This window comes from Lithobates pipiens, unplaced genomic scaffold, assembly GCF_037356315.1.
Source record: "Lithobates pipiens isolate NorthernLeopardFrog02 unplaced genomic scaffold, aLitPip1_a1.2 Scaffold_3, whole genome shotgun sequence".
NCBI classification, from domain to species: Eukaryota; Metazoa; Chordata; class Amphibia; order Anura; family Ranidae; genus Lithobates; species Lithobates pipiens.
This window is the reverse complement of record NW_027507790.1, coordinates 203,875,855-203,890,833: the sequence shown is the minus strand read 5'-3', so window position 1 is coordinate 203,890,833 and position 14,979 is coordinate 203,875,855. Positions and strand designations below refer to the sequence as shown.

Sequence of the window (14,979 nt, the reverse complement as noted above, 5' to 3'; positions counted from 1 at the left end):
TTGGATAGTAAACAAATTTCCTTTCTGCCAGTAAATACCTTATATACACCCCACTCCCTGTTTCTTGTCTGGTAAAAAGCCTAGGCTTATGACATCATGCACAGCTCTCTCTCTCCCTCACTCTTGTGAGCATTTGCCAGGAAGGAAGGGGGGATGAGTCAAAAGAGGGCCAATGAAAGCTGCATAGCTGGAGGTGTGTGTCTGCGTAAATCCGGGAAGTGTATAGGCAGCAGCTTCAGCTGCCCACAGTTAAAATGGTTGCAGCCAGACTCAGTGGAGGGAGATTTCTGCAGCATATTTGGCATGTACAGAATTAGCACAGTATATATAAAATAATATGCAAAGTGGTTGAAGGGAAGCTTCAGAATGGCAAAGATGTTTTTATTACAAATTATGCGAACAGACTGCAGTTCCTCTTTAACCACTTGCCTAGTGGGCACTTTCACCTCCCTTCCTGCACAGGCCAATTTTCAGATTTCAGTGCTGTCAGACTTTGAATGACAATTGCATGATCATGCAACACTGTACCCAAACACAATTTGTCAATTTGTTAATCAGCACTGGTTTTTTTTTTTTTTTGCTAAACAAACAAAAAAATACCCAAAAATATGGAAAAAAAAAAGTTTTTCTTAGTTTTCTGTTTCTATATTTTTTCTAAATAAGTAAATCTTCTCCTTCACTGATGAGACTGAACTGATAGGCGGATATCAGTGCCCTAATTATCAAGGTAGATATATCCCTGTGTGGATTTTCCAGTTATCAGCTCTCCTCACGTGCTGTCAGTGTGAGGAGAGGGCTGCTGATAACTGGCAATCCTGTTTCCATTGCGATTTGACACAGCAGCTAACATGGTAAAGAGCCACTGTGATTGGCTCTTTAACCTGATCTGGGATTATACTCACCTAGGTGGATGCAGCATCTGTTCCCCACTGTCTGTACACTGAGAACTGAGTGATATTGTCATTTGTTTGAAATGTTTGGTAAAATCAGGAGTGCTGAATGGAAAGACTGGAGTACATGATGTACACAATGAACTCTGCGTGAAGCAGGAACTATTTCAGCATAAAGGCAATAAAACATTTATGATTAATAGCCATTGTATTTATTCCAAGTAGAACAGTTACAAGTATCAAAGTATTCTGGATACCTTTACCATATGTCAAATGTTAATCTGCTGTACAACCTTTTTCTTGGCTTTGAAGATTTGGATAAGACTTCTGCTTGTACAGAAAGTTCCCCACTTTGCATCAAAGGGGTATTATCTACATCTGCATCCCATTTTTTGTTCTTTAGTGGTTATCTGCTGGACAGTACATGCTAAACAATGACATGCCTCATAGTGAGGAATGAGGCGTTCTGTAATAAATAGCATGCACGCAATTAGTGTCCCAATGACATTTATAGATCATTTATTCATATCATATACTAATCATGAGCAGTATACAGCATTTATTTACAGATAAAACTGATAATTGTATGTATAGATCTTTAAAGAGGAAGTAAACCCTGCAAAGGTAAAGCATAATGGGCTACTATGCATTGTATAGTAGCCCATTATGTGTCACTTACCTGAAATCGAAGCCTGCGATGTCACCGATGTCCCCACTAGCAGGGAGCGCCAACCTTTACCCGTCTTCCATCCGGTTCTGTGACTGACCGGACTTGCGTGACGTCACTCCCGCACATACACGCAGGAGCCGTTAGACACAGCATGACCCCCTTTAGAACATCGGTGCACGGCTTTAGTGTAAATATCTCCTAAACCGTGGAGGTTTAGGAGATATTTCCAGCACCTACAGGTAAGCCTTAATATATGCTTACCTGTCAGTAAAAGTGGTTGCACAGGGTGTACAACCACTTTAAACTGTATTGCCTCGTTTCCACTAAGCGGAGCTGAGTGAACCATACCGCACCATTCAGGGTCCTTCCTACAATATAAAATGCCAAATTTCTATGCAAAACAATGTACTGCTTTGAGACGCATAAATCTGACATAATCATACCACCAGGGAGGTTAAGTGCACTTTTTTGTGTGTTCACAAGCACTTTTTTTTTTTTTTTTCCACTTATGGGTTTTTCGTTACGATTTTTGCACCACCATGGATCTTAAAAATAAATAAATAAATAAATAGTTCTTTATTGCTTTCACTGCCTGTAACACCATCTGTGAATGAGCAAAAGGATGGTTTCACACGGGAGTTCCCCAGAGTTCCCCGTAGTCCACATCCGCCTGCTCAGCAGGGGATCTCCCCATTAAGCAGGCGGATGACAGGTCTGCTGATCTCCATGGGGCTGTCAGATGGAAAAGGACTGACTGTCTGTTTCCATCTGATTCAATTCTCTGTTTTTGGCGGACAGGATCTAATCGTATGCCGGCAGGTGTCAGTGGACACGTCTGCTAACATTCGCCGCTTCACAGAGAGCTATCAGGTCTGCCTGAAAAACTGACAAGCAGACCTGATCAGACAGCCCGTGTGAAACCAGCCAAAGAGTGATAACTCACAGGATTCTCTCCTCCATTCAAAGACTATGTTACAGACAGTGTTATTCAATGAAAGAAATTTCTTGAATAGTCTTTCAGGACAGCACCTGGAGAGAGCGCAGCTCCACCCAATTTCATATGCCCCCTTACCACGTTTGAGTGCTTATGTGAAGAGAAAACTGCTGCGTCATGCAGTGTCCTTGACTTATGGGCTACTGGCGTCTCCTCCTCCATCCTTTTGGCTCCCATATATTTCCAAATGTGAAAGAGACCTGGGGATTAGCTTTACAGACAAACGGGTAAAGAGGATTCTTTTGTTCTCCTAAAAAACATCTATTTGCGCTAAACACCAAGAAGCGGGCTTCAAGGTGTTGACCCGGTAGTATCACACGCCTATTAAGATTCATAAAATCTTTCCTCAATGTCCAGATCTCTGTTGGAGATGTGGAGAGGAGACTGGCTCCCTTCTTCACATTTTCTGGTCTTGCGGCTTATTGCAATCTTTTTGGTCAGAAGTTCAAAGGATAACGCCAAAAATATACGAATCATGTCCTTCCGAGAGACCCTGCGCTGTTCCTTTTGCATCGCCACAGTTTCTCGGGTAAGACTTATAGGTGATTGATCCATCTTTCCTCTCTTGATCAAAGCAGCAAAAAGCTGCATCCCGCTCTTTTGGATACAGGCACAGGCTCCACCCATAGCCATCTGGTTAAAGAGAGTGGCTGAAATGAAAGAGATGGAGGACTTGGTGGCCAGTGAGGGGGGCTTCTGGTATAAATTTCTTAAGAAATGGTTCTACTGGCACAAATTCGTATACTCTGATGCATACAAGGCCTTGCTGAATTAAATTAACCTAACCTTTTTGCGACACAGCTCTGCGTTACTTTAACTAACAATAGCGCGGTCATGCGACACAGTACCCAAAAAATTGACGTTTTTTTCCCCACAAATAAAGCTTTCTTTTGGTGGTATTTGATCACCTCTGTTTTTTTTTTTTTTTTGCACTATAAACAAAAAAAGAGCGCCAATTTTGAAAAAAAAACAATATTTTTGCTACAATAAATATCCCCAAAAATGTTTTTTGAAAACAAATTTCTTCATCAATGTAGGCCATTATATATTCTTCTACATATTTTTGGTAAAAATAAAAATAAAACCGCAATAAGAGTATATTGATTGGTTTGCACAAAAGTTATAACATCTACAAACTATGGGAAAGATTTATGCCAATTTTATTTTTTTACTACGAGTCTTTCAGGACAGCACCTATGATCCTCCCTAAATTGTGATTTTACTGTGTTGTTATGTTCAGACTATATTTTTCAGCATGGCTGGAGGTACTCAACAACAACTGAGGCCATAGTGAAAGTGTCCAGGCTTTTGGTTGGAGCTGTGCTCTCTCCAGGTGCTGTCTTGAAAGACTCATAGAAATACTGTTACCAGTAAGCAGGGGCGTAACTAGAAATCACAGGGCCCCATAGCAAAATGTTGTATGCCCCCCCCTTCAAACAGCCCCCCCACAAAAAATGGCGGGGCTTAAATTAAATAGTGGGCGTGGTTTAAAATGTGTGGCTCAAAGGGAGTGTGGTTCGAGTCTGAGTTGAATAAGGAAGGAAGGAAGGAAGCAAAGAAAAGGGATGGAGGGACAACAGGCCCAGATCCTACACCACAATAGCAATATACGTATTCCAGACCGTTTAACAATCCACAGATAAAGTTACTCCAAACAGCTGGTGTTAGCGCTTCAATAATCCTCACCTGTACCCTGCCTGTTCCCAATGCAGCGTGGCCTGCCCGTGCCCAATACTGCCTCACCTGTGCCCAATGCAGCGTGTCCAGTGCCCAATACAGACTCACCTGTGCCCAATGCAGTGTGGCCTGTGCCTAATGCAGCCTCACCTGTGCCCAATGCAGCATGACCTGCCTGTGCCCAATGCAGCCTCACCTGTGCCCAATGTGGGCTGCCTCAGAGTGGGGGGGGGGGGCTCCCTGTCACATAGTCCCACCTCTTGTCCTGGAGCCTTTGACGACGTAACATGTCCCGCATTGGATCGGTGTTCTGTCTATCAAAGGCGCCGGGCCAAGAGGTGGGGCTATGTGACAGTAACCGTGAGGGACTGTGTGGGTGGTGCTCGCCCCCCGCAGTATGCATTCCTCATCCTTCCCACTGGCCCCTCTCAGCTGCGGGCCCCATAGCGGCAGCGTGTGTCGCTATGGCAGTAGTTCCGCCACTGCCGGTAAGTCTAGCTAAGGTTTTTCTCAATGGAGGAGGGGTATGTGTTCTCAGATCATTTAGTGCAGATCAGCCTGAAGCGGTTAACCTCTGCAGCAGTGCATGTTCAGAGCTAGGAAGGAGACTGCCATCCCTACAATGAATATTTCTACAGGATAAAGCTGTCTGCACAACATGGGACATTCTTCATTGTAGGCAAGTGTTGTGACCAAAGCTGTCGAGAAAATAAATGATAGCTCGAAATCAGCTTTAACCACTTACGGATTGCCCACCATCATTATATGACAGCACTTTGAAGAGGAATAGCGTTATGGCAGCATCTAGCTGCCATAATCTCGGTATCCTCTTCAGTGGGCGGTCCACTTTCAGATAAAAGTGATCTCTTCGGATCCTGTGGTATGGAGCTGAGTGAGGGGAAGATGGCCCCCCGTCTCCATACCATTGTAGGGCAGAAGCAACGTCAAAACGGCACTTCCACCCATAGTCCTTAAGGGGACATTTTTTTTTCCCAAAAATTCTATTTATTTAATTTTTTATTTTTCTTTATTGCATTTTAGTGTAAATATGAGATCTGAGGTCTTTTTGACCCCAGATCTCTTATTTAAGAGGTCTGTCGTGCTTTCTTTCTATTACAAGGGATGTTTACATTCCTTGTAATAGTAATAAAAGCAACACTTTTTTTTTTCAAAAGAACTGTGTAAAAATAAAAAATAAAAGGTAAGCTCGTGTGCAGAAACAAACGCATAAGTAAGTAGCGCCTGTACATAAAAACGGTGTTCAAGCCACACATGTGCCATATCACTGTGATCGCTAGAGTGAGAGCAATAATTCTAGCCCATGACCTCCTCTGTAACTCAAAACATGCAACCTATATACTTTTTTAACCACTTGAGATCCGCGCTATAGTCAATTGAGGGCTACAGTGCGGATCTCCTTTTCCGGGACTACGTCTATTGACGTCGTCCCGTGCACGAGCGGCCTGTGCGCCCCCTGAGGGGCGCGCGCGGCGCGCTCTGTGATCGGCGAGTCTACGAGACTCGCCTGATCACCGATCCGTGCAAGGGGTCGATCCCGACCCCTTATCACGTGATCAGCTGTCAGCCAATGACAGCTGATCATGTGATAGAACGGAGCCGGTAATCGGCTATTATTCCTCCTCGCGATGTCAAAAAAAAGCCGATCACCGGCGGCCGTGATCGGGACATCAGTCCCGATCATGGCCAGCACTGCTAGTGCCCACCTGCAACCCTGTCAGTGCCCACCTGCCCCCTGCCAGTGCAACAATAAAAAAAGTAAGTGCCCCCCGTCAGTGCCACCCAGCAGTGCCCACAGTGCCACCCAGCAGTGCCCACAGTGCCACCCAGCAGTGCCCACAATCTGCCTTAACAAAGGTGCTGCACCCGTGCTACATATCCGTGCCCATCAGTGTCATCTACCAGTGCCCAGCAGTGCCGCCCATCAGTGCCCAGCAGTGCCACATATCCGTGCCCATCAGTGTCATCTACCAGTGCCCAGCAGTGCCGCCCATCAGTGCCCAGCAGTGCCACCTATCAGAGCCACCTATCAGTGCCACCTATCAGTGCCCATCAGTCCCATCTATCAGTGGTACCTATCAGTGCCCATCCGTGCCACCCATCTGTGCCACCCATCCGTGCCATCTTATGTGCCCATCTTTGCCCATCAGTGCCGCCTTATCTGTGCCCATTGGTGCCGCCTTAACTATGCCTATCAGTGCCCACCAGTACAGCCTATCAGTGCCCACCAATGCAGCCTATCAGTGCCCACCAATGCAGCCCATCAGTGCCCACCAATGCAGCCCATCAGTGCAGCCTATCAGTGCCGCCTCATCAGCGCACTTCAATGAAGGAGAAAAATGACCCGTTATAACAAACTTTTAAACATGATTTTTTTTTTTTTGCATCTTTTTTTGTTTGTTTAGCAAAAAATAAAACTCAGAGCTGTAACTAAATACCACCAAAAGAAAGCTCTATTTGTGGGAAAAAAATGATAAAAATGACATTTGGGTACAATGTTGTATGGCCGCGCAATTGTCATTTAAAGTGCATCAGCGCTGAAAGCTGAAAATTGCTCTGGGACTGAGGGGGGTTTAAGTGCCCAGTAAGCAAGTGGTTAAACATCGCCTATGGAGATTTTTAAGGGTAAACGTTTGTTGCCATTCCACGAGCGAGCGCAATTTTGAAGCGTGACATGTTGGGTATAAATCTACTCGGCGTGAACATCATCTTACACTTTTTTGAATTAAAAAATAAGACAACAGTAAAGTTAGCCCAATTTTTTTTATATAGTGAATTTTTTCCAAAAAAAGTGTGCTTGTAAGACAGCTGCGCAAATACGGTGACAAAAAGTAATGCAACGACCGCCATATTATTCTCTAGGGTGTTCGAAAATATATATATATAATGTTTGGGTGTTCAACATAATTTTCTAGCAAAAAAAATGATTTTAACTTAACTTTAACTTTTTTAACTTAAGTTTGAAAAATAGGCCCAACAATATAAAACAATAAAACCAATTAAACAACATAGCCATATCATGTGCCACTTCTTCATCACCCTAAAAACTGTTCTCCCAGGTTGACATCTGAAGCCATCTTCTAATCTTTGTTCCACTACTTACGGCAGCCATACACAGTTCGAATCTCGGCCAATTCAGCAGGCTGAATGTATGAAGTTGATCGATCAACTTGGGTACAACCAGCCTAACAGATTCTCCTGCGATTATCTCTAGCGGCTGCTATAGCTAGCAAAAAAATCAATGTTTTGTCCTAGTGGGGACGGTTTTTAACTGCCGAGAGAAGACAATGGCCCGGCAGGAGAGATTCCCCTATCAGCACTGTGTTGATGGAGGAATCGAGCAACCCGTGGTTGAAGGAGAAAAAATTCCCTCTGTGTATGGCCGGCCTTATTTATGTGTGTATTAGTTGTCCAACTCCTGATACACATATGCTTCTCTTAGATCCGTGACTTACAAAGTTTTTAAATGGACCCTGTCAACAGCCTGTATCTCCCACATCACTTTGTTGCATATCTGCACTGTAGAGTTGTGCCGTTTGGTTGCTGAGCGGTAAGAATCCCACTTCCTTTCTGCACAAAGTGAGGAAGTGAGAGTGAGGCTTTCGGTTTAGGACGGGCCCTCTGCTCCTGTATAATGGTTTTGTCTGGAGTTTGTAATCGGCACCCAGTTACTTTTTTTTTTTAAATCAAGTAGTTTTTATTGAACAACTTTTTTGTAATTACAGGTAAAACAAACTTGACCAATTCACTGTAACTCTCTTCTCAGCCCAAACACCAGTCCCCAGTACAAAAAACAACAATACAATTTAACATGCATTTGTGCTCATATGTTCTCTGCAACTAAGACTGAATGGTTGATGCATACCATGTTCAAGCCATACACAAGGTATACACGTTTGACAGAAGAATAAACAGACATCATAGAAGGGAGAATCAAACATGGTTTGGATAACAAGTCAACATTCAGCTATTACAGTACTTACCTAAAAAGAACAAGAAGAGAGCCCCCACCAGAAACCTGGTGAGTAACAAGCAGCAAGATGATATATATGAATTACAGTATATATCATGGCATTAAAGATGATATGTCTATGAAGGCTATGAAATTTGCATAGCCTGTAAATAACGGAATAGGCTCCCTTCATATATGAACAAGGGTTTACCTTTTTCATGAAGAATCTTATTTAAAGGTCTATGCAAAATAATAATAAAAAAATAAAAAAATAAAAAAAATAGAACTCTGCAATACAAGCAATTTTTGTCTCTATAAAAATGCTGCAAGTAAAGAAAAATACTTGTCCATCATCTAGAACACCCAGTGAGCTCCTCCTTGTTGGCTGAGAACACTGCCTCTGCCGGACAGAAATCCCAAGCAGTTCCATCAGCCCTGGCCAGTTCTCCCTTCTGGACTACAGAGCACCTCCTCTCTCAATCTCCATAATACATGGAGGATGTGTTCTGTAGTCCACAATGGATAACTCTACTGGGGCTGACAACACTTCGGATGTCGGTGCAGCAGAGGCAGTGTTTAACCACTTAAGGACCAAGCCTCTTTTTGAGATTTGGTGTTTACAAGTTAAAAACAGGTTTGTTTGCTAGAAAATTACTTAGAAAAAATATATATAATGTTTGGGGTTCTAACACCCTAGAGAGTAAAAAGTGCACTTTTTTTTTGAAGAACTACACATTTTTGAATTAAAAAATAAGACAATAGTAAAGTTAGCCCAATTTTTTTTTCATATTGTGAAAGATAATGTTACGCCGAGTAAATTGATACCCAACATGTCTTGCTTCAAAATTGAGTGTGGAATGGCAACAAATTTTTACCCTTAAAAATCTCTATAGGTGACGTTTAAAAAAATTCTACAGGTTGCACTTTTTTAGCAACAGAGGAGGTCTAGGGTTAGAATTATTGCTCTCACTCTACCGATCACGGAAATACCTCACATGTGTGGTTTGAACACCGTTTTCATATGTGGGCGCTGCTCACGTATGCCTTTGCTTTTGCATGTGAGCTCGGCGGGACAGGTGTGTTTAAATTTTTTATTTTTTTTTTTACATTTATTTCACCTTTGATTTTTACACTTTTCTTAAAAAATTAAATAAAAAATAATTGTGTCGCTTTTATTCCTATTACAAGGGATGTTTACAGGATGACAGGTCCTTTTAAATATGAGATCTGGGGTCAAAAAGACCCTCAGATCTCATATTTACACTAAAATGCAATAAAAAAAAAATGTAATTTGAAAAAAAATTGTAGGAGCTATGGACGGAAGTGACGTTTTGGAGATAGGTGGGGGCCATCTTCCCCTCACTCATCTCAAGTTATCTTGTGGCGAATCCACCGCAGAGACCACTTTTATCTGAAAGCGGACCACCTGCTGAAGAAGAGGATACCGGGGTTATGGTAGCTAGCTGTTGCTATAACTATTTCTCTCTTCAAAGTACTGACATATAAAGACAGTGGGCGGTCCGTAAGTGGTTAAAGAAATTTAGGAGCTGACTGGATTTCTGGTAGGAACAACAGGTTTTTTTTTTGTCTGTACTTGCAGTGTTTTTAAAGACACCATACATGAGCAAATGTACATGTATTACAAAGATGTACTAAATTATTTTTTTACACAAACACTTTAAATAAGACCTCTACATATTTTGATGTCAGATCTTCTTTTAATTTGCCCATCTCCACACAATTTTCTTATGGTAATAATCTGAAATTTCATCACAAATCATTAAACGGTTGTCCACCAGTCATCCAGTAGCAATACTGCCAGCTGGTGAAGAGTCTCTTCTGTCCATCCAGATGTTGCTTAAAGTGTAACTATACTGTATCTGAGCGCCACAAACCAAAAACGCTATTTGATTGATTTTTATAATTTAAAGCAAACTTGACCATGTCTGCATGCATTTATTTTTGCTGAGAAATCTCTGAAAAACACCCCCTAGAATTTCTGCCCGTGAACATCTTGAGTAGGGACAGATGGGTCATGTAGCATTTACTTCCTGGAATGCATCTGCCCTTAGCTCAGGCTTATCTGAGAAAACCCCACCTAGAGACTCCTAGGATATAGGGCATTATTTGCCTAGGCCTGGAAACCAGGAAGTAACTGAAAAAAATGTAAAGAAAAAAAAAAGTTTAAAACAAGTAAATATGATATACTTTCGTATCTAATCATTAATGCTAGCATCATGAGGATATAAAATAGTCAGTGTTGACTGGGAGAGTGAAGTTCCACTTTAATAAAGTAGAAAGCATAAGGAGGATGGAAGACGTAATCCATTCACAAAACAGAAGCCTTGATACCTTTCAAAACAAAAAATTGGTAACTCCCGTTAATGTTCATATTCTTGAAGGAAGCAAAATGTCTGTTTGCTGGAGTTGAATAAGTAGGGGTTGCCCATACCAGCAACTGTCACTGCCTCTGTTTTACACCGATCACAGCTAACTCCCATTCCCCTCAGTGGCCTTCAACTCCCTTACCATTTGGTCCAAATGTGTCGAGTATATTTCAAATACTTGATTCACATTAGTCATTTTCTGTGGTGATAATGCTGAATATATATACTTGATGTGATAACATTTTCTTTTCGCTTTCTACTGCTGTATTAGTGACCTTATGGTTTCCTATAAATCATTTGAAAAAAAAACCAATACTGAGGAATGAGCTGCAATGTGTGACACCTGTCACCAGGAATGGTTTACAAAACACAGTGTCACCTCTTCCATGGTGTTTTCTTGTGCTGGAACAGGACATGCTACAATGCTGCTGTATTCATCTTCCAGGGACGTGTCTGTAGAAATTGCAGCTGTTGACACACATTTATAATCTAAACTTTACATGAGAAACTGTGCAACAAGGTTCCCAACACCTAGAATGATGATAGAGGTATGTATGACCGCGGAAAACCACGTGAGCCGCTGGCTGCGATAGAGAGCGATCATGTGGATCAGACAAGGGTACACAAAGACAAATGCAAGACCGCAAGCAGCTCCGGAAAACCTAGGGAGATAAAATCAGATCATCACAATGCTGTTAAAACTAAATTACAACATAATTTGCATTAGGAGAGGGGACTGCAAGTAGTACTAGGATATGTCTCATCAACGACTGGCTGAGAAAATCTTAGTGTTGATCAATCTCCCCCCCCAAAAGGTCACCGGGGATGTCTGGAGAACTCAAGGAGCACCACAGACATATAACTGGACCAGCATGGACTGATGGCTATGGGCAACATTACAGAGGGCTGGAAAATTCCCAGGTGCCTTTTTTGTCAATGTAAAGACACATATCCTTCAACTGACTGGCTCCTCAATTTTGCAATAATACTATTGGGAGAGAAACCTTTGTAAGATCAACTGTGGCTGAATGATGGGTACATTTTATTAAATGTATTTTTACATATGTGAGTTTTTTAGATTCTCCCTAAATCATTGCTAAATTACTACAGAGTTAAGGGGGGTACACGCTATGAGAAAATTGGAAGAAAAATCCCGTACAAGGCACGTCCATTGTCCAATCTTCATATTAGTGTGTACACAACTTTAAACATCCAATTCAGACACTGCAAATTAAAATTTCCAACAAACTCCATGATGGGACAAACTCCACAATTGTTCTCATACATTAACAGAATAAACGATCTTCGTTTAATGGGTACCGTTTTCGTACAAGAAAAAAAAAAACAGATATGAAAGAATGCACATGATCATAAACAAACTTAAAAATAAAAAATGTTGTCATACAAGAACTTTCGTACATTATTTCCTTCCTCGGTATTGACTTGCTGTGAAACATCGAGAAAAACCAAATGATAATTTGCCCGATTTTCTTATAGTGTGTACCCAACTTTAAACGGACTCTTTTGCTAAAATCAAAATGAAAAATAAAGTCTCTCCTGCAAAGAAGACATTTGGTACTCATCTCCCCTGCGGTTTGCTCTGTAGGTCTCTGATGTAGTGTAAACGTCAGCTGAAGAATCTGCATACTCTGACATATCTCGAATTGTTCATTTCTTGGTTCCTCACTGTGTGCGGTGGTTTGATCTGCTGGCCTTTATGTCACACCAGGACATAGTAGTGATGTAAGGGCCAGTGGAGTGCAGCAGGGAACCAGAAATCTGACAGTCCTGATTGTCGGTAGCATATCCAGGACTGGACTACTAGCAGAAAAGGTATATATTACATGTCTTCTTTGGAGGGAAGAATTTATTTTAGTTTTTGGATTTAGTGACAGAGTCACATAAAGCTAAAAGCTTTCTACAAGCACTGGATAGGATAGTTTCTAATGCTGCCTGTGTCCCTATCAAGGGAGAAGATGATGCATGTCACTGGCACATCAAAATGCTCACTAAGATCTCTAGTGATTCTTTATGTAATAAATAGAAGCTGATGGCAAGCAATTTGTGTGTCCCACGGACATCATCTTCTACTGGTTTGACTATAATAGAGCCATCCATTGGTTCATTATGCACTGTATGAAAAAACACAAAAATACAAGAGAACGTGAAAAAAAAATGGGGGAAATCCTAATTTTGACAGCTATCATCTTAAAGGGGTTGTAAAGGCATAAGGTTTTTTTTTATCCGAATGCATTCTATATATTAAGATAAAAAGCCTTCTGTATGCAGCAGCCCCCCTCAGCCTCCTAACACTTACCTGATGCTCCTTCTCTGTCCAGCGATGTTCACAAATGTCTCAGCCATCCGATATTCTCTTTCCTGATTTGCTGATACACAGCAGCGGCACCATTGGCTCCTGCTGCTGTCAAAGTCAGCTAGCCAATCAGGGGAGAGAAGGGTAGACTCCGTGTCTAAATGGACACAGGGAGCTGTGACTCAACTCAGGTGCCCCCATAGCAAGCCTCTTGCTGTGGGGGCACTGAACAGGAGGGAGGGTCCAGGAGCACAGAAGAGGGACCCAAGAAGAGAAGAATCTGCGCTGCTCTGTGCAAATCAACTGCAACAGAGTAAGTATAACATGTTGGTTATTTTTATAGGAAAAAAAAACAAGCCTTTACAATGACTTTAACAAGTGTCCCCACTATCTTAGTGATAATGGTTACCAATAAAAATAATGAGGGTGGACATAAACATTGGGGAATGGTGTTCTTGGACACGTATCTGGTACACCACTTGTGCTTAGTGATATCATTTTGTTATAGTAGTATAGTATTTTATATAGTATAGTGTATATACTCGTACCTAATAATTCCCCCTATGTTGGGGTATAATTTCGCCATAACGACTCCCACGGCAACAACCGCTATGTTGAGTCCCAAAACATGTAGAATACTAAAAAAGAATGTACAAATAAAAAACGATATATAAAGACAGTTTTAACCATCTCCAGTAAAAGTATCTATATACATTTTCCAATATATAAATTGTCTGATGCCCAACACACTGCATCACAAATTATTTGCAGGTTTGCTTATCCATGTAGCAATTGCTTTTGAAGAGGCTTTTACTTTTTCTTTTGGTGGGTACCCCAACATTCGGTACAGATTTAGGGCCTGTTCACACATGTCTAAATTCCTGCAGTAAAACTGCATCTGAAATGCCATTCATTTTTATGCACTACACTTAGCAGTTTTTTTGTTTTTTAGAATATAAATAATATAATATGTAATATAATATAACATAATATAATATAGGACATGCTGCATTCTTGTTTTTATTAAAGAGTCAAGGTGCTCTGCCAACTCATTTAAAATTAATGGGTTACTGTATTACAGCACATTAACACGTTGCATCGACACAGGTGCATTAATGCAAGGCCATAGCCTGAAGGGCCCTTAAATTCCGTTTCAAGAGTAAGAGAAGTGTGAATACTTAGCTTTCCTGGTGTCTGCATGTTTGAAATGTGTTCAATACTTTTGAGTGTGTTCATCTCCTGGGTTCCCTCATTGGTTTCCCCCTCTGCCCTACATATCCTATTGTTTCCTGTAATGGGAGGCGGTCATAGAGAAGAACTAATGGGAGCTGAGGGGGACCCAGGAGACAGACATTCAAAAGAGTACATTTTAGCACAGGATTTAGCAGATCCGTGGCAATCAACGACACAGGCAGTGGGGGAAAGGTGAGTATTTAAAGACTTCTTTCACTCATATTTACTATAGTGACAGGTCGAACCTAACTGACTCTAAACCTATTCGCAGCCACATTTTAAAATGAATCTATCTTGCCCTGTGAAGAATAAATCACTATACATACCTTTTCTAAAGCAGAAGCTGCGTGCAGGAGAGAACCAACAACGGCTGGGAAATGCCACAGAAGTGACGTCACCCATAGAGTTGCTATGGGGCTTAAATTGGAGTTAGTTAAGTGTTGGCTGAACTACTTTAAAGTGTTATTAAACCCAGGACCCTACATTCACTATATCTGCCACAGTACACAGAACGTGGAAATGCAATTATTTTAGTAAATCTTGTGACTCCTATCAGTGTCCGGTAGAGCACTGGGTAAAGCTTGTAGATGTTTTCACTCTCCTCTGTCCGATGTGGCTGCATGACCCCTGACCCTCTGTCTGGACAGTGCTGATTGGCCCTGTTCCGATCACATGCACCCTCCCAAAAAAAAATAACTCTCTAGCAATACACACCAAACTGAGTATGTGCAGATTGCCCCCAAGGCTCTGTACTATCAGGAGATGGATTGTGTAAGAAGTGGAGGATCAGAGACGACAGAATGAAACAGCCTTTTTACGCAATGCGCTGGATTAACCCCTTAGC

General features: G+C 41.7%; 1 protein-coding gene across 2 annotated transcripts in view; it reads right to left on the bottom strand.

Annotated features, from left to right (window-relative positions):
- Positions 1-1,079: 1,079 nt before the first annotated feature.
- SLC38A9 (solute carrier family 38 member 9) overlaps positions 1,080-14,979 on the bottom strand; it is a 252,387-nt gene continuing 238,487 nt past the window's right edge. For both annotated transcript variants that reach the window (XM_077462717.1, XM_077462718.1), the window contains 2 exons: positions 13,451-13,540; positions 1,080-11,250 (listed from right to left, as the gene is read on the bottom strand). In XM_077462717.1, coding sequence (XP_077318843.1) covers positions 11,085-11,250; positions 13,451-13,540 — 256 coding nt within the window. In that variant the 3' untranslated portion in view covers positions 1,080-11,084. The remainder of the gene's footprint in view (positions 11,251-13,450; positions 13,541-14,979) is intronic.